Below are 26,587 nucleotides of genomic sequence, written 5' to 3' on the forward strand. Positions count from 1 at the left end.
TGGATGACCATGAATTAAGATTGTCTAAGTTCTAGTGTTGTTTCAGAAACTGGCATTCACTGACATTGCCCACAGTTGCATCTCATTTTAGCCAGTTGTACAGTTGAGCTAATAAAAGTATTCAACTTTGTCTCAGAGAAGCAGTGAGAATGAATGGGCAAACGTTTTTGTAAAGTTCTCTGAAAACAAGGAGTGCTGCTAAATAAACATATAACATTTTTCACAGTATTAAGCTTATTTCATCTTTATCACCAGCTATCCTCCATGCCTTGGTTTTGCTTCCATTGTAATATATTTTCTTTAAACTTCTTTTCCCAGACAGCCTTACACCTCCAAGCTCAATTATTCTGTCAACTGTGTTTTAAATTGTACCAGTTTCTATTAACCACTTGTGGTATTGATTTGTTGATCTGCTCTTCTTCTGAACCAATCATCTTTATACCCACCAAAAGCTGCAGTGATAATTAAGATGAGGAACATGAGAGTTATTCAAGAGAAATTAAAGCATAGATGTAAAGACAGTAGAAAAACTGGGATTTAAAAGAGCACTGAGGGGGAATGTACATGTACTAAAAGCATAGCACGGAGCAGATAGAGGCAAAGAGGGAAAAGAGAGCAAGGTAGAAACAGATCCTGCTTCTTTCTGCCTACTACAACTCTCTTTCAGCACCAAGGATAGAGCCTCTGAAGGACTGACCCAAGCAACGTTCAGTTTAGGGTTCCTCCCAAATCCTCTAGAGAAAACGGATGCATTCGAAAGCTATGAAACATGCAGTAAGGTTTAACAGAGAAGCTGTAAGAGCAGCACACAAGTGATTTCACCTTAGAGGCAAAAATGGGTGATTTTCTTTCTGTTCATTTCCACAGTTTCTGTGTCCTGGGAAAGGCAAAGGTTGCTTGGCATGGGCATGTCTGCTGTCAGTAAATGGCTGCAGAAGCTGAGGTGCTAAACTCCACAGTCTCCAGAAATCAGAAGAAAATTTCAGAGTAAGTAATTTTTCTTTTCATTTCTAATTTAATACGCAGCATTTTCCTGGAAGCTTATTTAATCAGCTTGGGGTTCTGTGGTTCTCTAAGAATATGCAAGAAAATTTTCTACCCTCTCTTATTTAAAAACCTGAAACCCTGAGGAAACTGTTTTCATTTTTTTTCCTCATTTTTTGCACAGCAGAAACCTGTTCTCTTTCTCTTTTTTCCCCCAAAATCAAATTCTCATGGGCTCTACAAGCTGTATCAAGGCAGAATTAAAAGATGGGGTGGGGGGGAAAGCTGTCACTATTCCTGGGATTTATATGGAAGTTGATTGTATTCCTTTTAAGGGTCTTACTTAATTGTAAGGGTCTGTTATTTTAAACTCCCCAAATCAGCTCCCTGGTAATCCAGGGCTGAGGCTCTGGAGAGGCACTGTTTTCAATGGTCTATTTCAAGTCAGGCTGTTTCCAAGTTAAAATCCAATTATTTCCAACAGAAGTATGCAGTACTTGAGATGATGACTGTGTATATTTTCTCTAGTGATGGCATATAATTTTGAAGGTATTACTGTTGTTTAATTGCGGGACTTTCATTCCTTACTGTAGCTTATTGGGTCAACAGAAGTTGTTGCAATTAGGCATTTTCTCCAGTTCATACATTTAGTTTAATCAAATACTATCAAAATGCACACACAAATAATAATGCAGCAATAGCAAGGTGAAACTTGGGTTTTAAATGCACTCTGCATGCCTGTTTGTATTTTATAGGTAAAGTCCTTTGCTTACCAATACTAAAAGGTCAGTAAGATGTCTGTCCTTGGGTAAGAGTGAAGAATTGCTACTTGACACAACACTGGGTCTCTTGTAGCCAAAGAGAAGCAGATACAATATGATTACTCAAACATTTGTTTATTTATAGTTGAACATTTTCAAGGATCTGCAAGGCTGGCAGTGAGCAGGGGTATTGAGCAAGGAAAATACTGATAATATTCAAAAGAAAGCCTGACACAAGCATCTATGTAAAGGGCTGCTTCTTTATGGAATATGAATTAAAGCAAACACCAAATAGAATCTTACCCAATATTAAATTCAGTTTTTAATGCATTGAAGTTTGTCATCAATTAACATTTGCTTATTGATTGACTGATCTATTGTGTCTCCCATTTTATCTCTGATTAGAACGATAAGATGTTCAGTCATTAGAAGTTGTGATGGGAAGTAGGGATGCTCTGCTTTACTGGGCAGGTTTAATTAGAGAAAAAATTATATTACCTTAGTTACTGGAGCTCAGTAACCAGCTACGGTTTTTCTCTCTTCATTTGCTAACAATGTAAATGTAACCAGTTATACAAATATGCTATGTATTTCAAAGCATTTGTGCATCTTCGTTAGAAAAATAAACTAGACAGCAATTTTCAAGAATAAAGTGCCATAGAAATGCTAAAGACTACCTCTAATAATAATGACAATGTAACTCCCACTCTTTCTATGTGCAGTGTGCACCTGCACTGGCTGACTTCACTGAGCTTGGTCAGGTGATATGCACAAGATAGTCTGAAAAAAAGAGGTTTTAAAATTAGTCCCCGTTTTAGGTTTTTCTCCCTCACCCCAGTAGTGGAGTAGTTAAGAACAGGAGCTCTGGGAACAGACAGTTCTTGGGTTGAATCAACTCCATCATTTACTGGTGCATGACCTCAGCAAGATACTTATCCTTTCTTTTACTTTCTTCATCTACCAAAATGGAGATAATAATAGTGCCTACTTCCTTCATCAAGTTGTTGTGAGGTTAAAATATGATAATGCTCATAAATCTTAGTGAAAATTATTAACTTTTTCAGGCAATATAGCAAGTCTGCATTGCAGACCAGCACTAGAAAAGCTCTGGGACTAAAGGTCAGGATGGAACTGAGTGATACAAGTGAAGATTTGGTCATGGAACCCTGTGTGTTGTGGTTTTAGGAAAAACATCTCAACCTGGAAATGACCCCAAACATCAACTTTCACCTCCAGCATAGTTGTGAGTTTAGCACAGAATAGCATTAAATAACTTGTGAGTTTTGGATTTAAGAAGATCCACCCGAGATCAAAGCTGAGCTCAACAAAGCCCCCTACACATTGTGTAACCTGAGGAACAATTACGTATTTTTTCCAGTTCATGCATTTATTATATAAAAGACTTCCCTGTCTCAGTTTTTTAATCTTCTTCTCACTGCTGGCCATGCAGACTCTTAAAAATGTTCAACTATAAATAAACTAATAAACTTCTCCCTGTCCCAGTTTTTAATCTATGAAAGGAGGATATCAATATCTACCTTCAGGGCTACAATAAATATTAAAATGAGATAATACACATAAGTACTAGTGCCTGGCACACAGGAGCATCCAGAAGTGGTAGTGACTATTGTCGCAGGAGGTTGAGAACTCAAGGTGTTTTTGTTCTCATTGTCTTTGATTTTTGCCTTATTCATTATCCTTAAGAAAGGAGAACAAATAATTAAAACTTTGTAAATCATAATGAATATCTTCCTAACAAATTCAGTGGGAGCATGGTACAGAACCAGGTGCTAAAGAGGCAGGCACAAATGTCCCAGGCAGGATGTAATTCAGCACTGAAACCATGAGTATCTGCAAACCAGACGTATGTCATAGCTGGTGGGTCCCTCTCTCTGTCTCTCAGCTTTTTAAAAAATTATACTCATTTTAAGAGATGTTAGAATAAACTACAAAGACCAAGATAAATCAACACTTTGTAAGAAATTCAAAGGCTCAGTAAAATTTGTGAATAGCACTATGTGCGATGAATCTTAGGAGTACGACCAGCAGTCATCTTCTAGTCTGTGCCTTTTCCACTTTCTCACTTCCCATCTACTTTTAACTACAAACTTTCTTTGCCAAGGTCACCAGTAATCTCCTGAGTTCCAAGTCCATTAGACATTCTGCAACTGTGGCTTATTTGACCCCTTCACCTATTACCACTTCCCCTTTAACAATAAAAATGATAATATTTCCAGTGCTATGTGCCAGACATAATGCTAGAGCCATGTTCTCAATGAGGACAGCAATTTTGTCCTGTAACCTGGGGGAAGAGGAACGCTACTGGCACTAGTGTGTAGATGTTAGGGACTCTGCTGAACTTCATCCAGTGCACAGGACATCCCTGTCCCAACAAAGAATTATCTACCCCAAACTGTCAAGATTTTACATATATAAATTTATTTTATCTTCACAAGAACCCTATTGAGTGGGTGTGATTATCCTTATTTGGCTAATAAGGAAACCAGGCTATCACTATGAATTACTTAAAGAGTGATTATCAAGTTAATGAATTCTCCCGGCTCTTTGCTTCTTCCTCTCTGAGAACAGTTTGCACATCTATTAGAGGGAGAAAGAAAGAAGAAAGCCAAGCCCAGCTCTGTGTTATCTAAGCTATGCTGGTTTAAATGAAGAAGGAAAGGAAAAAAGGAAGATTTAAGGTGGGAAAAAATTGAAACAGCTAACTGAGAGGTGGGGAGTAACCTAAAATCTCATTCATTTTCTGCTTTCATCTCCCACACTCACAACTCATCAAGAATCGCTTGGACAACCAAGGCCGACCCCCCACCTGCTGCTATAAAGAGTCTAAGACCAGAGACAGTACAATACAAAATAAATAAATCACAAATGGCAATTGTGATTCCAACTGTAGGCTCAGAATCGATTTTCAGAGTTGAGGGTTTCCTTTCCTATAATTAGTCATTGACACTCAGCTGTACTATTTTTAAATAGCTGTCAGATCTCAGCAGAATAAAAAGTCTAGGATGGTAACAAACATCCCAAGGTCTTATGTTTCCCTCTTAACTGGCAGGGGAAAGAAAGCTACGACCTCATTAGCCAACTGCAGACCCCAGGAAAAAGTGATTTCCAACCACTGCGTTCCAAAGAGGTACAACTGCAGAAGGAAAGGCGTTCTGGGCTTGAGCCTGCCTCAAAGGTGGAAATATCCTTAAACAATTAGAAAGCATTGCATTTTTCCAAAAGCTCTTGACAACAGCAGTGGTGTCTCTGGGATAGTAGCTGCCCTTCACTGAATAATGAGGAAATTATAATTATTATTAAAAATTGTTATGTTTTAAAAAATATTGAGTGCAAACAATGTGCCAAGACAAAGAACAATTTTTTTTAACAAATCTCTGAATTCATTCCAAGCTGGTGGACCCTTAAAATCATTTGTTCATTTTAACACTTTCACAATTCCAGGCTGAAACATTTCAGAGTGAGGCACAAAGTGACAGCCATGACTGGGCCAATCGCCTCATCAAAGGAGAGCTGCAGATACCGGGACTGAGAGCATCTCCTGGCCGCTGGGCCAGCCTTTACCTCAGCCGTGGAGGCCCATATACCCCATGTCCAAATATTTCAGTCATAATCAACAAACCATTGAATAAAATGTTTAATCCTCCTGCCTTGACAAATAAACCTTCATAACAATTTAGAAGACAAGGTGAGCATTAGGACTCCTAGGCTCGTAAGAGTTCCAATACAAAACGTGGGAGGGCAGGAGCAGCTCCCCTACCCTCCTCCTGCCCCAGGACTCTGTCCTCTTCCCTCTCCTCCTCGGGCTGCATCCAAGCTATTTAATCTGAGCTTCCCCAAGGAGCAGCCCCTGGAGCCCAAGGGCACCAAATATACTGGCGCAGTCTACATTCAGGGTGACAGATCTAGGAGGCCCAAGCTGCCTTGAAAACCGGCTGCAAGCACTTTGCGCAGAGCATTTGTGATCTCGGTAGCCGGAGTGCAATCGTGGTGGACCTGCTCCTTGGCGCTGTGGGCGGGTCTGACCTCATGCTGCTGGGGGATATGACCCGAGGGCATCCAGAGCAGAACCCTCTAAGGCATACAGCGGGGTCGGAGTCACTCTGGCCCAGGTCTCAGGGCCACGTTGCAGGCTGTAAGCCTGTCTTCCCCCACACGTGGCTTTAAGGCACTGCTACCCTCGTCACACAGTCACTTCTGTATTTTTCTTCAGGACACGGTGATTTTTGCCTTCCGCCTCCCCCACAGGCACAGACACACACAAACCTGACTCCCGGAGCCCAGGGCCGCCAGACAGACTGTGTCATAGGGCAGCTGATGGGCTGTGATGCCTTTCGTACTCTAAGTGCAAAGTCCCCACAGTTTGAAGACTGACCCCTCCCAGTGGGACAGCAACACCGCAGTTAAGACTTTCAGATGCCAAAGGAAAGCACTGGGAAGAGTCAGAGGACCTGTGTGCCCACTCTGTTGCTGCTGAGTCGTATGACCTAAGACATGGTAGTCCTCTCTCTAGGGCTCAATTTCCCCGTTTGAAAGTGAGAGCGCCGGACTAGATCAGAGTTTGACAACTGGTGGCATGGTTCATTGGCCCATGGATGTGGAATTTTTGCCAGGGAGTGAGGGACTTCATAGTGCTTGAACATTTTTAATTGGTAACCAATCATTTAAAGTTAGGAAGTTTCACAGAAATAGACTCACAAATACAGAGAACAAACTGGTAGTTGTCATAAGGGAGGGATGGGAAAAATAGGTAAAGGATATAGAAAGGTACAAACTTCCACTAATCAGATAAATAAGTCACAGGGATGAAAAATACAGTATAGGGAATATAGTGAATAATAGTGTAATAACTTTGTATGGTGACATGGTACACACACTTATTGTGGTGAGCATTTCCTATGTAAATAATTGTCGAATCACCATGTTGAATGTCTGAAATTAATATTTTATATCAACTGTACTTCTATACAATGAGTTAAAAAATAATTAAAATAAAATAAGGACTTTTCAAATGAAATTCCACACATGGATTTTCCCTAAGTATAAAAACCACTCTACTGCCTCTAGGCCCATTACTCTTGAGATTTTTCTCCCACAAACTGGTCTCCCAAACCCAACATGCCCTGTGTGAGACACAAGAGAGAGAAGAGGAGATTGAAGGAAGTAAAGAGAGACAGAGGGAGGCAGGAGGAAAGGCAAAGAGGGGCAAACAGAGAATGGGAGGGAGGGAACAAAGAAAGGGCCATGTGAGCCCGAAAGAAATAGACCAGTAAGAGAAAAAGAGGTAACACACAGCTTTCTGGATGTCATGGCTTTTGATGTCTTCCATATATAATAGCTCACTTAATCTTCACGAGAGCCCTATAGGTTGGGTTCCATTATTTCCCCCATGTTACAGAAGAGGAGAATGAAGCTGAGAGAGGTGAAGTAATGTGCCCAAGTTCCAAAGTTAGGAAGCAGCAGAGCTGGGATTCTAATCCTGAAACAGCTCCCCATCTCACTAGGCATCCATGCGGTCCTTTGAATGGTCCCCCACAACCTCTTGAACTCACACCCTGCCACTCTGCCCCTGCCTCACTTGGCTCCAGCCACCCTGGTCCTCTACTCCCTTCCACACACCAGCCTGTCCTTTGTGCCTGCTTCCTTCTGCTTGGACCATGCTTCCCCCAGATATCTGTGTGGCTGGCTACCTCATGCCCTTCAGGTCCTGACCTAATTATCACCTTCTCAGGGAGGACTTCCTGACTCCCCTGATTAAAAACTGCACTCAGACACCCTACTCACACCCACACATCCTCCCCTTCTCTTTACCACCTCACCTGATTTATTGTTCTCCAAAATACATATCCTCACCAAACATACCATTTCTTGCATTTATCGTGTTCATTACTGTCTTCTCCTCCAGCATGGAGGCTTCATGAGGGTAGCGGTTTTTATCTTTTTGTTCACCGCTGTATTTCCAGTGCTTACCATACAATAGTACCTGGCATATAGAAGGTACTCAATAAATATTTGTTGAATCAATAAGTAAAAAAATGTACCAAAGAGCCAAACTCCAAGAGTCTGGTTTTACTAATATTGTTTTCTGTCTTCTCCTAGGAAACCCACTGGGGTCACTCATCTCCCCTGGTCGATGGCACCTCTGAGTCAGCTGAGTGGCCACATCAACTCCACCTGTGGGGCAGAGAACTCCACGGGGGCCAGTCGGGCCCGCCCGCACGCCTACTATGCCCTCTCCTACTGCGCACTCATCCTGGCCATCGTCTTCGGCAACGGTCTGGTATGCGTGGCTGTACTGAGGGAACGCTCCCTGCAGACCACTACCAACTACCTGGTGGTGAGCCTGGCTGTGGCGGACCTACTGGTGGCCACCTTGGTGATGCCCTGGGTGGTATACCTGGAGGTGAGCAGGCCCCAGGTGTGGGCTGCCCATGTGACTATGTTTGTCTTTGTCTTCCCCAAGCTCCTGGCCTTCAAAATGCTCCCTGCTGTGATAGGGGGCTGGGGCAGGAAGGAAAGTTCCTGTCATTCTCCCTTTCATGAGTGAATTGAAGGTCTTGGGAGCTGCCCACATCAGAACCAGGTTCCTGGGTCTCCAGCACCCAGGTGGCTGGACTTGAGTGATAGGACTCATCCTAAAAATGTGCCAAGTTTGCTCTGTGCATGTTTCAAAGCAGCGACATCGGGGGTTGGAGCAGGCAGTCCAGTGGGCATCTTCATCATGTTTCAATGTATATGGGATGAGAATGTGCAGGAAGAATGGAAGATGAGGGCAGGGTAGTGGTTGGGGCAGAAGGAATTAGAGAAAAACTAAAAAAGTTTTTTAACAATCTGCAGATAGATCAGACTCCTGATGGTTCAGTTGCCCTTGGACTCTGCTCTTTCCTCCTGGCTACTAGCTCTCCACAGGCACTGCTACCAAAGGAACAGACCAAACCTTCACATTTATATTTTTGATTCCTCCATTTATAGGACAGAGCCCCCATCAGTCAGATAATGCAGCAGACCCTGGAGAATTCTTCTGGAGAGAAACATTTCTTAAATTGGAAAGTATTTTCATTTGAAAGTGCAAAACAGAGTCAGGAGGTGATCAAGACAAAACATTCATTTGCTACCAAGGAAATAGGGGTGCCTACACCTGTTCAAGAAAGACATTCTTAATGGGAAAACATGCAATTACCAGAGTTTTCTTTAAAAAACATGTTAATATACTATTAATATTTCTCCTCTTCACTGTGTATCATTCTAAAAAAGCATCCAATGAAGGATCAAAATGATGCTATGATTAAGAGAAATTAAAATTCATCAAATTAATATCTCAGTTAATATTAATAGTGAAGGTGACAGTTAATTACGTATGACATATCACAGGAGAGCAAAAACCTCAAACACAGACTGCCTAGGCTAGAACCCATATTAAAGAATGACTGGGAACTATAATTAGACTTAGGAGCTCAACAGGGAGGTATAAAGGAAAGAAATCAAGAAAATAGAAAAGGAAAGGAAAAGAAGGCTGATTGGGGTTGATGCAAAGGCTAAGAGAAGAGTCGGAGAAAAAAATATGCAATAATTCTTCCCAGTTAGGATAATCATGCTGGAGAAGAGTCTTGTAATTATCTTGACTTTTCTGTCAGCACAATAAGGCTGAGACATCCTTGAATTCAGAGGCTATGTCTTTGTTCTTTTTTCTCTAATCCAAACTCACTACCTAGCACATAACGTTTGCTAAATAAATATTTGATATATGAATGATTAAACAAATCTGTATTGCAATGTATGCATTAGATGGACAATTCCTGCTTATAATATCTGCAGCTATATCTATCCCTGCAACAAACTATTTATTTTTTTTACATTCAATAATAATGAGACAGAAAAGGAGTTAGAAGCATGTAAAATTTCTGTTCAAGAGTGAGATGGGCTTTAAGTGCTACAAACCAATATGGATTAGTCAGTGATTCTAAACACTACCATCCTCCCACCTCGAAGTGTTTCTGTCCATCCCTATTCATTACAAGGATTTTTAAGTCTTCTAGAAGGATGGATGTTAGAAAGAAATGCAGAAAAGGGAGCTTCACTCTAATAAGCATTTTAATTGCCTCTGAAATAAAACAGGCTTTTGGTGTGTGTAACAAAGCCACTTTGGGACACTCTTTGGCTGTCCATTTGTGATTGCTTCCAGGACTCTGGATGAACGACACTGGAAAGTCTCTGTAGATACCGGTATATGACATGGACCTTGGGATTTTTCCACACTAGACATCCATGACATCCCCTGCTAGTCACACCTGGCAATATTGATGGTGTCTGCATCCTACTGCTCAGCATAGAGGAGCAGCTGAGCCCACAGAGAGCCAGCTAAAGGCACAATGGGCTTTCTGTGGGCTGTATCTATGGCTTTCCCCCACGAGAAGAGCTCTGGTGGAGCTCGTTTGCCTCCTCATAAATACCAATTTGTGCTCTAACGGGTTATTTAGTGTAGGTATTTAGCAATCAAGAGCATGATCAAGTAAGTCGACCATCTTATGAAGGAGACTTGGGGTTGCAGAATCACCTCTCTACGGGGAAATGGGCTTTGGGACCTGCTTTTGGTCCCACCCCCTGGCTTCAAGGTTCTAGTCAGTGCAACTTACCATCTCTGTATCACCTTCCCCTGTAGTCCACTAAGGATCTTAAAGTAGTCATCATTAATAAAAAACCAGTTAAGATATTAGAAATTAATTAGAATTTCTAATTGGATATTAGAAAGTTCTAGTCCAAAGGACCAAGTCTCCCTGTCCCACTCCAGTTTATACTTTTCCTCATCTTAAATACCTGCCTGCTTTCTGTGGACCTCTGTAGCAAACAGGGTACCTTAACGAGAGAAAAGAGCACTCTGAGTCCTTAAAGGGACTGTGAATATATAAATCCACGTGTCTTAGAGAAGAACAAAGCATTATTTTCACTAATCTGTCCTAAATGATGGTGCAGTTTGAATAGCTGATCCAATAATTACATGATTTTACCTAAGAGCTCCCTTTAAAGGAGGAAAGGATGCAGTGTTGACCACAGCTTCCTATGCTTAGATTTGAATGCATCCATCTCCTCTGAAGGGAATATTGGTTTATATTGGCCAGATACCTTCCTTCAAAGGAAAATTGGCTCATTTTTGCCAGATAACAGTATGTACAAGTTAGTAATGTTTTTGGCTGTAAATATTGGAAAATTTGACTAACTGTGGCTTAAACAAATAGGAGCTACTCTTCTCACAACCAGAATTCTATAAGAAGGCGGTCACTGGTGTTGGTTCAGCTACGCCACAATGTCATCCAGGACCAGACTCTCTGATCCCCCCTTTTCACATCCACTCACAGGATGGCTGCCATACCCCTCAGCATCACGGCCATATTAAAAAATTGGATGGGTGGGGGCAGCAGAGAAAGGAAATAAGTGGAGTGGCTCAAAGCATCTCCCTAAGGGACTTCACCTAAGTCTACCTGGCCAGAACAGGATAAGGCCACTCTTATTTTCAGGGAGAATAGAAAAGAAAAAGTAAAAATGTGGATTTTATTTTTTAAAAAGATGTGGGGATGAGGAATTGCAGTGAGGTGGGCAATAAAACGGCACATACCATTGTGCTTCTGCCAGAATTTGCTGCATGAGTGTCATTCCAACACACGGTTCTGCTGTGAAAAAGACTTCAAACTGGGAGTCAGAGGACATGTAATTCAGTGAATGAAATGGAGGTACACAATAGCACTTTCCCTATCTCATAGGCTTGACATGAGAGTCAACTGTCATCTGCTAAGGAACTGTTTTGATAACTAAAAAGTATGATCTATACAAATTTCAGTCAAGACACTTTTAATTGTAAGTAAAAGAAACTTAATTCCAATTGATTTGCACAATAAACATTGGCTTCATTCCAGCTGAATGACCCAATAAACAGAATGCACTGGCTTTCACAACATACATGTTAAAAATCCTGTGGTAGGGTGAGCTGCAGGCACAGTTAGAACATGGCTACAACCCCATTTCTCTGCAGTTCTCTCAGCTCAGTCTTCTTCCTTGTATTGGTCTTAACCACAGGCAAAAGGCAAGCTGCAAGCCTCACATGCGCCAGCCACGCCATTCACAGCAAGAGAGAAATTCGTGTACTACAATTTCTACTAGAGGGGCCCAAGATGTACTTTGATTGGACTGGATTATGGCACAGGATCTCCTCAGAACCAATCATGGAATAGAAGAGTTGCTTTAGCACTGGCTATGTGTTTCTCCTATCGAGCACATCAAAGATCTACTCAGGAATCTCACAGATACCCATGAAATCCAAGGGCCATTGGAAAGTGGGAAAAGGCCAGTCAGCAAATAGGCACCACAGTGGCTTTCACTGAGACCAGTCTCATCATTAAGGTACTCAGGAGCCCGGGCTTCAGCCATCTACAAAGGGGGAGCAGTAAGGGCCAGTTGCTGACCCTCTTCAGTTTTCTCTGTCCTTAGGCCTAGAAGAGAAGGTCAGGATAAAAACCGTGCAGGTGACCTCAGAGTAGATAATATTCCAGATGGCCCTGTCCTAGCTGTCTCTTTAATTCTGTTTGCAGCATTTTCCCCGAAAACTGTTTTCTGTGCCTTACCAAATAGTTCTCTGATTTCCTCTCAAGTTTTTAATTTCCTGCTTTAGAAGCTGCGGTTTGGAACTCCCTCTCCAAGCACGAACATCCCACTTGGTTGAGCGCCTTTTGCGATGTTTAGTGCACTTATATCAGGAAGAAAGGCAATGTGAGCCACCATGGGAACATTGGGAATCCTAAACTCAGAATACTTGCGTCCCAGTGCACATAGGAGAAAAGACTCCAGGGTTAAGTAATACAGACCAAGCTAAACAGAGCAGGTGGGTTCAGGCAGAGTAACTCACCGTGGATTGAGACAGTGATGACAGCAAAGAGCAGCATGTTTTGGGAGAGATGAGACTTTGGGCATTCTAATGATATTGATTATTAAAAATAAAGGAAAATCTGCATTCTACATGGGCTCCTCCATGACTCTGCACCAGAATGATGAGCAGCTCTGAACTAAACCTTCATTACAGGGAGCTGCTTGTTAGAATGCAGACTGTTGGGTCTACCCCAGGTCTACTGAACTGGAATTTCCAGGCGTGGCCCTGGTAGTCTACAGTCACTGTACCCATCCCCCCCAGCCCCAGCCCCTCTTCCATGCTGCATGATTTGTGCAGCCAGCTGGCCTGCTACAAACTGACATTTAGGAACTACGAATATCTAAAACCCTGTTTCACTGATGAGAATATTGGGATTCAGAGAATCCCCTATCTTGCCCCATAGCAGTCCCCTTCTGAAACAAACAAACAAAAATTAGATTCAAAATGTGTTAAACAAAAATGGAATTCAGAGGCTAATTAAGGAAGTAAATTCATTTTTGCCTCCTGTATATTTCCCCAAACAACTAAAAATCCGTCCCTTAGATTACAGCAGGAGTTCTTAATCTGGGGAGTCTATCACTTGGATGAAAGTAAAATTACTTCTTTATTTTCACTAAGCTGAAATTTAGCACTTCCTTCAATTACAAATGCAGGCATCAACCCCTAGCAGAAGAAATCCTTAGTGTCATCAGCAGAAATCACAGATATTTGTATTTTCAAATCATTTTGCAGTTGTTGCAGACACCTTGAAGTACCATTTACACTTATTAATACTTTGAAATTACAGGAATTTCGGACCTGCCACTAGGTCTTAATGAATTGTTAAAGAAGCACATGTATTTACAATACTTGGGTGACTATTTCAATACAATCAGTGTCCTTTGTGATACATTGCATTTTATTGTACATGCTTGCAACTCTGGGGGAAATATGTTTTCACCACCCAGAGCAAAATACCTTTGAAACCGAAATCAGACAAAGGGAGAAATAAAGTAGGAGAAACCCGTTTATTGCTTACAAGCAGGCATCCACTTCTGTTCGCCCATGTCTCTCAGGACCTGGCTGCAAATAGGGACCCCACCCAACCTCTCCAGTCCAGATATGCCCTGGCTCCCCATTGTAATTACCTATTGATATGGAGATGGACTACTTCTCTTCACCCCTTGGAAACACCTACTGATACGGAGATGCACTAAGGCCAGGTGAGAGATTCTGGAAATATTGCAATTTTACCCACAGCACTTAAAACACTCTTCTGAGAAGGAGACCAGTAGCCAAAAGGGATGCAGGAAACAAAGAATGCCTCAGAACCCTGCTTTAGGGGTGACCGTTTCTGAAGGCAATGGCATGCCCTGGCTCCCCCACACCCACACCCCAGAGACCAGTGTTTCCCAGACCTCTCACACAGAAAGAATCACTGGAGGAACCTATTATTCTGAGTGGGGACTGAGAATCATTTTGTTTAACAAGAGCCTCAGGTGATTTGGGAAATGCTGCCTTATAATAAGCAAATTTGGGAAATGTTACCTTAGGCTGTGTCTGTTGAAAATCAATAGCCAACTTCAGTACCTGAAGACACTTTTTTGCTTATTTCCACCTTCTGTATTGTCAAAGGGAGTTAGTTATATTCATTAGCAAGTGAGAGTAACAGCACCTGGCTGCTGTATAATTCTGAAGTTATTTATTAGAATTTAGGAGAAAGGTACAATCACCTCTCTAAAGAGCCTTAAATCTATCAGAATTTTTTTCATTTTTTTTTCTGCTTTAATTTAAAAATCACTTTACCTTTCATGTTCTCCCACCACTTTGTGCTATTTCACTGTCAGCACTTAACACATTGTATCATGGTTATTTTCTTAGTCTCTGTCTTCTGGGCCCTCAATTCAACCACACCCATTTACACATCACTGCTCTTAACACACTATATTTTGAGGCCCTGGGGACAAAAACAGTTTTAATTCATTTCAGTACACCCACCCAAGCAATGCATCAGGCATACAATGGGCACTCAATAAATATTGGATATATGGGTGGATGAATGTGCTGCCAGGCAGCTGCATCTGGGCAGGTTTCCCCTGAGCACTAGGTGAAACCTCATCCTGGACGGGAGAGGGTTTTTGACTCTGAACAAGAATGCTCAGCCAGGTCGGATGAGTGTGGTTAAGGAAGGAATTCATTAAAACGAGAGTAGCAGAGAATGGCAGCTGCCTTGCAGGCAGCAGAGAGCAAGGAAGAACAGAGGGAGAAAAGGGAAGCTCACTGAACTCCTGTTTGGCATAAGGCAAATTCCTTGCCAACTCCTAAAGCCAGGGACACCTGGCATCCAGCATCCACTTAAAATCTCATGGTATGGGAACTAAGTCCCTACCACCCCAGGATTTGGGGAGCCACAGAACACTGGATGGAGTGAGATTATGTTCTGAGAACTTCCCAAAGGCAAAGAAAGGAGATTTTCAGGCAGGCTACTAAGGAGCACGATCGTACAGCTTCAGTCCTGTCCGGGCCACTCAGGCGATGGGAATTTATAAGCCCAAATCAGAGCTCTCAGTGGCCCTTCCCTACTTGTCTGAGGTAGGACAGAGAGAGTGAAGATTTGTGCTTAAGTCTAGAAAATAGAATGACATAGCAAGGTAACAAACTGGAAGATCGCAGAGACAAAACGCAATAATTTGAGCAGTGAGAAGTCTTTATTTAATGCAGAAAGTACACATTCACAGAAAGGGGAATGCAGGCAACCTCGGAAAGGAGGCACACTTAAGGGTTTAGGGTTTAGGGTTTTATAGGGCCTTTTGGGTAGGGATCAGTGTAAGTTACGATGTATACAGGCAGTTAATAATTCCTTTGAAGTTTTGTCTTAAGAATAGGGTTATTTAGGGGACTGTGTTGGTCCAGATCTCAGCATTCTTTATCCACATATGTTCATTTACACTCTGGAGGTCTATCTCCTGTCCTGGTTACAAAGTTACTTAACTGAGTAAGGGGCTAAAAGAAGAGAAGAACAGCATATAGATTAAGTTAAAGAATAAGCTGGGCCTTTTTTGCAGGCTAAGTAGATTTTACAATGGCATGTCTCTTGTCCCGTGTCCCTGCCCTATCTCAGATGGACAAGTGCCAACTCTCCCTCCTATAATATTAGCATGGAGTTAAATTGTCCAGTTCCTAGAAGCAGCAGGTCAAGGTGCCAACTTTGGAGAGGCAAAATAGAGTAATCATTAATATTAAGGATTTGAAATCCCAGATCCTTTTACTAGGCATGTGTCCTTGGGCAAATTACTCAACCCCTCTCAGTCTCCATTTCTTTATCTCTAAATTGGAAATAATATTTACCTCATTGGGTTGCTATGAAATAATGTGTGAGAGTGACTTAGGCACGTTCTTGGCCCTACACAGCTCTTTGTTGATTACTCACTATTATTTACTTGCTGTGGAGGATGCCAGTTAAAGAAAAGAAAGAAAAGAAAAGTATTTCCATGACACATTCCACCAATAAGAAACTCATTTTAGTGAGCAAGCTCCCAGGAAGGCCAAGTGGTGGCACCTTAGTGGGATTTACTTTAATCAGTTAATCAGATTGCTTTCTTCTTGACACCTAACTGAGATCAAAGAGAGACTGGGAATCTTGATGGCATAACTGGAGATAGGAAAAGAGGACAGCCAGAAAGGGATGGCACAATGGGGGTCTGGCATCCAGAGGACAGCCTAATGGTGGGGCTAAAGAAGCAGGGTACCAAAGAAACCTGCCAGGTATGCACTTTCACTAGGCTGCAAAGTCAGCAGCCACCATTGCCTTTTGCACTGCTTTTTGCAACCATGAGATGTAGACAATCAGAAGGAGGATGTCTCATTTCCTAGAAGGGAGATGATAAAGTCTGTGGTACAAACATCCTTGATGAGCACATAGTTCTCTCCTTTCTCCTTGTGTTCACCCATTTCCATCCCTTTCCAACAGTTGCCCCTTCCTTGCCTGACACTCCTGTGCAGCAGGGCAGGTAACACCCTACATTCCAAAGCCCTTTCTGCCTCTACTAGTTGTGCCACCCTGGGCAAGGTGCTGAGCCTCTCTAAGCTCTAGTCTATTTCTCTGCAATGAAGCGAACAATAGTCCTCTCTCATAAGATCATCATGGGCAATAGAGGCCAAGAATGCAAAGTGCTTTGCAGGACATCAAGACTCAGTGAGTGTTCAATAAATGTTAGCTGTTAGTGTGGATACAGACTGTGTCAGAGACATTCATTCTCAAGGAGTCAGGGAGGCAAACAAGTATAGGTCCCTGCTCTCTGGAGTTGATTAAGATATAGTCATTGAATGTCCTATCGAGGAAGTGTATCATTCGTCCTCAAAAAGCTTTAAGAGCACATACAGTAAAAAAAAAAACAAATTCAGTTTTCAGAATCTGAAGTTTCAAAGCCATAGAAATTCCTGGGATAAGTCATGTGGATCAGTGACCCATGTAGAGTAAGTTCTCAATAAATGTTAGAGTGTATTAACAGTATTAGGATCTCATGATGACCTCTATTTTATTTAAGAGTACCTTTGCTTCTCCAGATACAAGTTCTTAAAGGACTTAAAGGGCTTCAAGTACATGTTTTAAAACCTTAAAACTCATAACATACCACACATACATGTGACGTATTAGGAGCTTCACAGTTACTTGCTTCGTGAACGAACACCCAGCAAGCAGTAGAGGATGCGGTTGCAGCGTCCCTCTCTCACCGACATTGCCCCCTCCAACACAGACACAAACATGCACTCACAATTTTGAAAGAAAAAAAAGTGGTTTTTCCCAATTTAAGACATAAATTGCATAGTAGACATAGGACATAGTTAAAATGAGACTTAGTATGTAAAATTCAACATTTGTAAGAAGCTCTTACAGCATACAATCATTCTGTGTACCGAGCAAAGCCATTTTTTATTCTCCTGGCCCCCTTAAATCATTCTGCATTATCACTACACATATTACCTTTAAAAAGTTTTCCATACTCAGCATTTCCATAAGTTCATATTAGGTGTTTATTTACATAGAGCTAAACAATTGAACTAAAAGAGAGAAAGAAATCCACAACCAAGTACACTAAAATGACGACTTCGTTGCTAGTTTGAACTTTTCATTGTTATTTCTAAACAAAATATCTTTGCTCAAAATAGAGTCTGGTGATGACTAATAAAAGGGATAAAAATCAGATGCTGAAAAAGATAAATCTAAGGGGAAAGAAGTTATTAGGGAAGGGGGAGGAGAATGAACCTTCCAGAACCTTGTTTTAGTGTAGTAAGTTAGGACTGTAAGTGACCTGGTCATATAACAAGAATCTTGAATGAGAAACACTAGACAGAGGGACAACCTTAACTTTATACACTTTCATTTGGATAAATATTTTTTCCTTGAGAAGCTAATTCAGAGAAAACAATACTTATTTTTCACTCCCCTTCCTCTTAAGTAGGTATTGGGCCTGCCCGGCAGGGATAGCAGAAACACCCAGGCAAGGGGCACAAAGCTTCACAGGTTTCTCCTTGAGAACCAAGGTCCCCAAGAACAGCAGCCCCACGGGCAGGATGCTGGCAAATGCAGAAGGGCCACAGGTCCCAAGACAGTACTGTGGACATTCTGAAAGTGATAATCTCCCAGGCACATCTCTCTGGTTCAATTAGGTTACATTAAATTTTTTTAAACAAACTAGAGATGTACTAGAATACAAATTAAATTACCTAAATTCCTGACATTTTGTAAGTGTTACTGGGAGGAAGTTAAGGAGCTTGGAACACAGGTGTAAATGTGTAAGGTTGGGACTATCCTCACAGATTCTATGAGTGGGAGGGAGGGCCTGGGCCCCTTTCCAATGCCCTCGACCCACTTATCTCCCCATCTCTTTGTCACTGGGACCAGGGTGTCAAAGGCAAGCACACTGGCACAGGTTAATTTTACATAGGTTCTCATAGATGTTGTTTCAGGATGCTTCCAGGCCTTAAAACCAGAAGCCAGATAGATTTTCATTTTGGAGGTAGGTTTTATGAAAAACGTGTTTTCATCTTATTTCCTGGACAATGGTGAGCTCTCCACTGGGTGGAGGGCTTCAGAGAAGTTCTGGCACAGTGCACACATCTGGCAGTGTACACAAGCTCTTTCACACCACCAGCTGTACATGTATGGACATATCACTTAACTACAATGAGCTTTAGTTGCCTCCTGAGTTTGAACTAGATCAGTGATTCTCAAACCTTAGTGTGATGCAGGAAAGAGCAAGGATATTTAAAAATAAAATTCATGTAGCCAACAGGCATATGCAAAGATGCTCCACATCGTTAATCATCATCAGGGAAATGCAAATTAAAACCACAATGAGCTATCACCTCACACCAGTTAGGATGGCCAACATCCGAAAGACAAGAAACAACAAGTGCTGGCGAGGCTGTGGAGAAAGGGGAACCCTCCTACACTGCTGGTGGGAATGTAAATTAGTTCAACCATTGTGGAAAGCAGTATGGAGGTTCCTCAAAAAACTAAAAATAGAAATACCATCTGACCCAGGAATTCCACTCATAGGAATTTACCCAAAGAAAAGAAGATCCCTTATTCAAAAAGACATACATACCCCTATGTTTATCGCAGCACTATTTACAATAGCCAAGATATGGAAAGAACCTGAGTGTCCATCAATAGATGAATGGATAAAGAAGATGTGGTACATATACACAATGGAATGTTATTCAGCCATAAAAAGAAAATAAATCCTACCATTTGCAACAACATGGATGGAGCTAGAGGATATTATGCTCAGTGAAATAAGCTAGGTGGGGAAAGACAAGCACCAAATGACTTGACTCATTTGGTGAGTCAAGCAAAACTGAAGGAACAAAATAGAAGCAGACTCACATACTCCGAGAAAGGACCAGTGTTTATCAAAGGGGAGGGTTTGGGAAGAGTAGGTGGGGAGGGAAAAGGGGATTAAGGGGAACTATAATCTGCAATCACAATATAGGTAGGTCACAGGAAAGGCAGTACAATATGGAGAAGACAAGTAATGACTCTATAGCATCTTACTACACTGATACTGACTATAATGAGGGGGTGAGGACTTGATAATGATACCATTCTTGTTTGTGGAGTCAAAGAATGAACTTAGCAAACACACAAGGTAGGACAGCCAGAGTAGAGGCTTTTATTTAGAGATACAGTGAGAGGACAGACCTCCTGGCTCACACCAGGAGGGGACAAGAAAGCCTGTGGTGGTGTGTTGTCTAAGGGATTTATAGGCTGTTGAGAATTTTGGGGAATTGAGGGCTTAGGGTGTGAACTTGTACCACCTGCCCTGCCCTCAAGGTGGGCTGGGTAATTGTCTATTTGCTAGAGCTGTTTAGAGTGAAGTCATGGATTATGGTGAGATACCCCTGCGGAACACTCAAACATTCCAGGCAAAGTTGCTCCTGACCTTTTGACCTTTAACTGATCTCACTGAAGATGTCTATATTCCTAGTCTGGTATCTTTACCCTAGAGAATTAGTGTGACCTTAACTTTGCATAATGCTGAACACAGAGTTTCAATAAGGACTTTACATTGTTACATTGCCTTGACTGTATATATCTTGCCTTGCTTTTTTCTGGAGGCCCTCACCCTACTCTGACTACACCCACGGTCCCTGTCTCAATAATATGGGTGAATGTTGAAATCAGTGTTGTTTATGTGAAATCTTCATAAGATTGTATATCAATGATACTTTAATAAAAATAATAATAATACTATTTGTAACTCCCTCCCAGACTCAGAAATTATGACTCAGTAGGTCTAGGGAAGGGGTCAGAAACCTACATCTCTAATGAACCTCTACTATGGATCATACTTTGAGAAGCACTGAACTAACTGATTTGGCAGATCCCTTCCAGCACTAATGTTCTAACATTCTGTGAGTTTATGTTTCCTTGGGCGACTAGTCTTGGGCAGCCTGGCACTCCCTCAGTGTCTGCACATCTTTGGTAATAACTGGTACTAACCACAGGGAGGGTGTGTACAGGCAGCTGAGACAGAGTGGTAGTAGAGTTAATTGGGTCATTGGGGAAAAACTAACATCCATGTCTCTGATATCTAGGTGACAGGTGGAGTCTGGAACTTCAGCCGTGTTTGTTGTGATGTTTTCGTCACCCTGGATGTCATGATGTGTACAGCCAGCATCCTGAACCTCTGTGCTATCAGTATCGACAGGTAGGGTTGGAGTTCTCCTTCCGGGCTTAAGGGAGAGGTGCTGTGGGTAAAATTGCAATGTTTCCAGAATCTCTCACCTGGCCTTACTTAGCCCATCTCCTTATTAGTAGATGTTTCCAAGGGGTGGAGACAAGTAGTCCATCTCCATGTCAATAGGTGATTGCAAGGGTGCTGGGAAGTGGTGGGGTCTTGGCAGTTGAGTAATGAGAGACACGGGCGAGCAGGAGTAGATGACTGCTTGTAAGCAGTAAACAGGTTTCTCCCATGTTATTTCTCCTTTAACTGATTTCGGCTTCAAAGGTTTATTTTCCCCACACTGGGAACATATCCTCCCCCTGGAGTCACAGTGGCCTATACCAAGTGTGAGGGAAACCAGCCTGGGGAAGCTGCTCTTGCTGTATTTGAGCCCCAAGCTTTGCATTTGAGAGCACTGGGGTCACTGCCACGTGGAGCTTGCCACTGGGACCTTGTTTCCTCATGTTTTCTTTTAAACTATGGTTTGCAGGAGAGAAGAAAGCCATGTGACAGGAAAGAAATAATTATCGTATAAGCTTTCCTAGCCTGTCCTTCCCCCAGGCCCCTAAAGAGGATTCTGGTTTTGCGTTTGGTCCAAAGACTCAAAAAGATACTTTGACCTCCCCCACCTGTACCAAAAGAATTTAAATGGAAAAATTACTCCAGAAGGAGAGCTCTCTCCATAGATAACATTTCAATGTAACTAGGTGTGTTAGTTAGGAGGAGCATAGTTAAGTCTTAAAATTCCTCTCTGTGCCTGTTTCTGTGTGGCTCAGCAAACTTACTCTTCATATTGTTTCCTTTTTCCTGTGAATTCTCAGACCGCTACCCCCTTCCCCTTGGTTCAGGATGACATAGATACCTCATTCTCCCTGACTGTCTTCGGAATCTATGTTGAAGCCTTCTCAGCATATATGTACATAATTAAACATTGTTTTCTTCTCCTGTTAATCTGTCTCATGTTAGTTTGATTCCTAAACCAGCTAGAAGGACCTTGAAGAGTTGAGAAAAAAAATTTCTTCCTCCCAAAAAAAAAGGGATATAGTGGCATAACTCAACAAATATACAAAAAAATACTGAATTGTACACTTGAAATAAGTGAATTGTGTGCTCTGTGAATTATATCATGATAAAACAGTTAGGGATTTTTATAATATTTTTAACTGCTTAAGAACATAAATCCTTTTATAACATCTAAGTCTTTTTAATTTCTGTAAATTTTGTATGTAAATATATTATTTACAGAATGAACAGATTGCATCTGGTTTGCTGTGTCATCAGCTCTACCACCCCAAACTCTGACACTAGTCCTAGCTGCTTATCACCTGTGAATCAACCTACTGTGCCTTTCACAGGACCCTGAATAGAGAATATTAAACTGAATTCAGTGGTTCCTGCCTGAGGATAGTTGATGTTTATATCACAAACATGCGCCTTCAGAAAGGACATGAGAGAGTGGGAAAAGATCAGCCTTGGAGGAAGGAGGTAAGAGTTGTGTAAAAGAAAACAAAAGTTGGGACAGCCCCCTCCCAGGCTCCTACTTCCTGACCCTACTCTCTATCCTCCACCATGTGCCTGTACACTCCACCCACACACCTTCACACACAGACGCTGTGCAAGTTGTGCTCTTGTTGCCAGGCAGCTGCATCTGGGGAGGTCTCTCCCTGAGCACTAGGTGAAATCTCAACCTTGGCGGGGGAAGGTTCTTGACTCCAAACAAGAAAGAATTCTTGAACAGGTCTGACAAGTGTAGGTAAGGAAGGAATTCATTAAAGCAAGAGTAGCAGCAAATGTCAGCAGCTGTGCAGGCAGCAGAGAGCAAGGAAGAACAGAGAGAGGAAAGGGAAGTTCATTGAACTCCTGCTCCACATAGGGCAAATCCCTTGCCAACTCCTAAAGTCAGGGTCACCTGGCATCCAATGTTCACTTGAATCTGCAGGGCATGGGAACTAAGCCCCTACCATTCCAGGATTTGAGGGAGCTGCAGAGCACTGGATGGAGTGAGTTTAAGTTCTGAGAACTTCCAAAAGGCCAAAAAAAAAAAAAGATTTTCAAGTAAGCTACTAAAGGGCATGATCATACAGCTGCAGTCCTGTCCGGGTCACCCAGGAGACAGGAACTTGCAAGCCCAAATCAGAGCTCTCAGTAGCCCTTCCCTACTTGTCTGAAATAGAACAAAGAGAGAGTACAGACTTGTACTTAAGTCTAGAACATTGAATGAAATAGCAAAGTAACAAAGATGCTTACCACTGGAAGAGAGCAGAGACATAACACAGTAAGTTGAGCAGAGAGAAGTCTTTAATGCAAAAAGTACACACTCAAAGAAAGGGAAGTGCAGACAACCTCAGAGACGAGGCACACTTATGGGCTTAGGATTCTGTCTTTTAAGAATTTCAAGAATGGGGCAAAAGGCTGAGGAGGGAGTACATAGGCTTGACATGTGATCTCATGATGTGTCTCTCCAACAAGAGACATTATGTCACCAGCTACATTCAGTCCTCTAGATATTCTTTAAGATAAACTTAACACAAGGAAGTTATTGATCCTGTTCTTCTCCAAGACAGTGGTCATCCTGAAGAACTGGGAACATATCATTTAGTATTGCTTGCCCTGATTTAAAATAGGGTAGGTTATTGGCTAATTACCTAAAAAATGTTAGGAATCTTACCTCCTAACTCCCTGGTCTCCAAAATGGAATCTTAGCCTTAAGAAGGAGTCCCTCCTATTTTAACTATACTATTTATAGCTCAGCATTTTTCATCATAGGTAGAAAAAATTAATCATGATGCTTGTCCCATGTCCCTATCCAATCTCACTGTAAACAAGGATGCAGGAACCAAATTCTGCCAATGCTCTGTTTGCCACACCTTGAGTTGGCCAGAAGAGGGTGTCTTTTTCTAATTTGCACAAGAGCATCATTTTGCTGGCAACGGCCATGCTTGACACATACTTCTACTTTCACCACCTAAGAACAACTAACAAGAATAAACCTAGAATTGACTTCTGTCCCATACAGGAAAACGCCCAGAATGCACTGCACTCGCCTACCTGAATCCCAAGGGACAAGCCATGCCCTAGACTCCACGGGAGGAGAATGCTTTCTTCTTGATTTGTATATCTGTATGAACCAATCCTCACCAAACCTCAAGATGGAGCCTCCTCCCTATTCTAGGAATGAAAATAGGCCTTGGAAATTCTGTCGCCATTATCCTTCACAGCAGTTTGCAGTACACAGCATTAAATTCTGTTCATGTGATGCCAAAGAGCTGGTCAATTCATTAAACATGCAGTCATTCACGCAGACCTTCGGTCTTCACACAATGCTAGTCACCAGTCTGACAAACTTGACCAAATGGATTCAGCATTTTTTGGTTATGAAGCCCTGGTCTGTAATAACAGGGTAGTAAGAGATAGGAAAGAAAAGGAAATGGTAAAAAGGGTTTTTGAAAGCAAGTAATACTATTGTCATTAGATTCCTAAGCATAGCTCTGGATGCTTGGATAATGCTGCCTGTTCTTTTTTAAAAACCGAAGTGGGTGATCACAAACCCCCACCCTTTGGCGCCTTGCTTCCCCCGGGGGGCCAGCCCCCTGCCACCACTTGCAGGGTCAGAACGAACTCCGGGAGAGGGCTGAGAAAGTGTCTGAGGAGGAGGACACAATCAAATGGTAAGAATCAGAGCCCTCCGCGAGGAGCCAAGGAATAATGCAACCGAATTCATTCACCGGGAGTTCTTTAAGTGGCTCTCAAACGGCACCCATCACACAGGCAGGCCTCCGCGTCTCAGCAGCGAGCACAATAGGTACCAGATGAGTCACAGGCACCTTGGATTTTTAGTTTGCATCTAAATAAGCACTTTATATTTGCAAAGGGCTTTCCAGTCATTAGCAAAAAGCTTTCTCCTTCAACAATTCCACGAGGGGAGTCCACAGAACTAAAGATTTATTGAGCCCCTGTCTGACCAAATAAAAGGTGGTGAAAAGCGGAGCTCTGGCTCATTAAACCCACGGGGTAGTTAGATCTGACCCTCCCACCCAGCCCAGGCCTTTTCCTCCCCCACCACCAGCTCCCTCAAGAGGCACCCTCATCAGTTCCCCCACCCCCAACACCTCCCACCCTGGAACAGGGCTGCAGGCAGAAGCCACATGCTGCAAGGACCCAACACCTTTAGTAGGGTGACAAGCCCACAAAGCCCAGCCACAGAATTGGGAGTCAGAGGGGCATCATAGTTTAATTCACTTGTGCAGAAGTGTTACTTGTTTGCATGGGGTCCTGCAGCCTCTTGGTTCTGGGACTAGAAGCGGAGCCCCGGGACTCCCCCACCAGTACTCTGTAACAATAAGTTGTTACAGTCATTCCTGGAGGTGGGCAGGAACCATGCCCCATCACCCGCTTCTACAGGAGCTAGTTGCTCTGAGTAAGAGCACTTTCCACTGTCTGCAATACCCTGGCTACCTCTGTGCTAATCCTAATTTGCATGAATCTACACACATGTACTATGTGTCAGGCACTAAGAGCTTTTCATTATTGCTACCCCTCACAACACCCCCACAAGCAGGTGTATTATCCCCATTTTATGAATAAAGAATCTGAGGCTAGATTATGCAGGTAAACTTGCCCAGGTCACACAGCTAGTAGGTGGGGTGGTAAGGATTCAGTCAGCCTCTTTCCACTATAGCACACTGCTATGCAGAAGTGTTTAGCCAAACTTGGGATCCCCTAATTCTGAAGCCACACTGCCTGGCTAAAAATCCTGGCTTTACCTCTTAATAGCAATATGAACTTGGGCAAGCCCATTAACCTCTCTGGGCCTCAGTTCCTCCTTACAAAAGGATTAAATAAGTTAATATTTGTAAAGCACCTTAAAAAGTTGCCTGCCACATAGAAAGTGTTATATACTTGTTTGTTTGATAGATAAATAAAATACATTTAATGTCCCTTGATAATCAGGAATAAGGGGCAGACACTCATAATTCATTGATATGAACAATCACAGATCCCTTGGATAATAACAATTTTATCCATTTATTATATGGATAATAACAACAATAATATATTAACAACAATAATGATAATGATACTGTTATTTTCTTAATGTTTATTAGGTACTATGCATTGTGTTAAAAATCTTCACAGAGATAATTCATTCAATACTCATGACAGCTTGTAGGGACCAATGTCAGGCCACCCCAAAATGTGCCATTGTGATGTGTAGATTATTTGGAGCTGAAAACTATTAAGGCCCAAAAGATTCAGGAAGGAACTTTGACCTCACGCCCCACAACTGCATTAAAAATAAATTAGATAAAGTACTCCAGGAGGAGAGCTATCACCACAAATAGCTACATTATAATGTAAATAAACTAGGTGCGGTAGACAGGGGGGGATCTGGCTAAATCTGTTAAAATTCCTCTTTGCGCCCCTTCATTGTTACTATGTGGCTCAGGGGATACTTGATTATCAAACATTTATTCTTTTCATACTCCTGTGGATTATTTCCCTTTTCCTTTGAATCTTGGCCCCCACCCGCTTCTCCTTGGTTCAGAATGACCTATGTTCCAACTCGTCCCTGTCTTTGGAATCCATGTCTGTGGCTTCCCCGTACCATACATGATTCAACTCCAGTTTTTTTCCTCCTGTTAATCTGTCTCATGTCCTTAGCCTAGCTAGAAGGACCTGGAGGGGTGGGGGAAATTTCT

General features: G+C 42.2%; 1 protein-coding gene across 2 annotated transcripts in view; it reads left to right on the forward strand.

Moving 5' to 3' along the window:
- The first annotated feature begins 535 nt into the window (after positions 1-535).
- DRD3 (dopamine receptor D3) overlaps positions 536-26,587 on the forward strand; it is a 43,426-nt gene continuing 17,374 nt past the window's right edge. For both annotated transcript variants that reach the window (XM_073231644.1, XM_073231646.1), the window contains exons 1-3: positions 536-987; positions 7,863-8,166; positions 20,761-20,873. In XM_073231644.1, the coding sequence (XP_073087745.1) occupies positions 926-987; positions 7,863-8,166; positions 20,761-20,873 (479 nt within the window). In that variant the 5' untranslated portion in view covers positions 536-925. The remainder of the gene's footprint in view (positions 988-7,862; positions 8,167-20,760; positions 20,874-26,587) is intronic.

Source organism: Manis javanica, chromosome 3 (assembly GCF_040802235.1).
Source record: "Manis javanica isolate MJ-LG chromosome 3, MJ_LKY, whole genome shotgun sequence".
NCBI classification, from domain to species: Eukaryota; Metazoa; Chordata; class Mammalia; order Pholidota; family Manidae; genus Manis; species Manis javanica.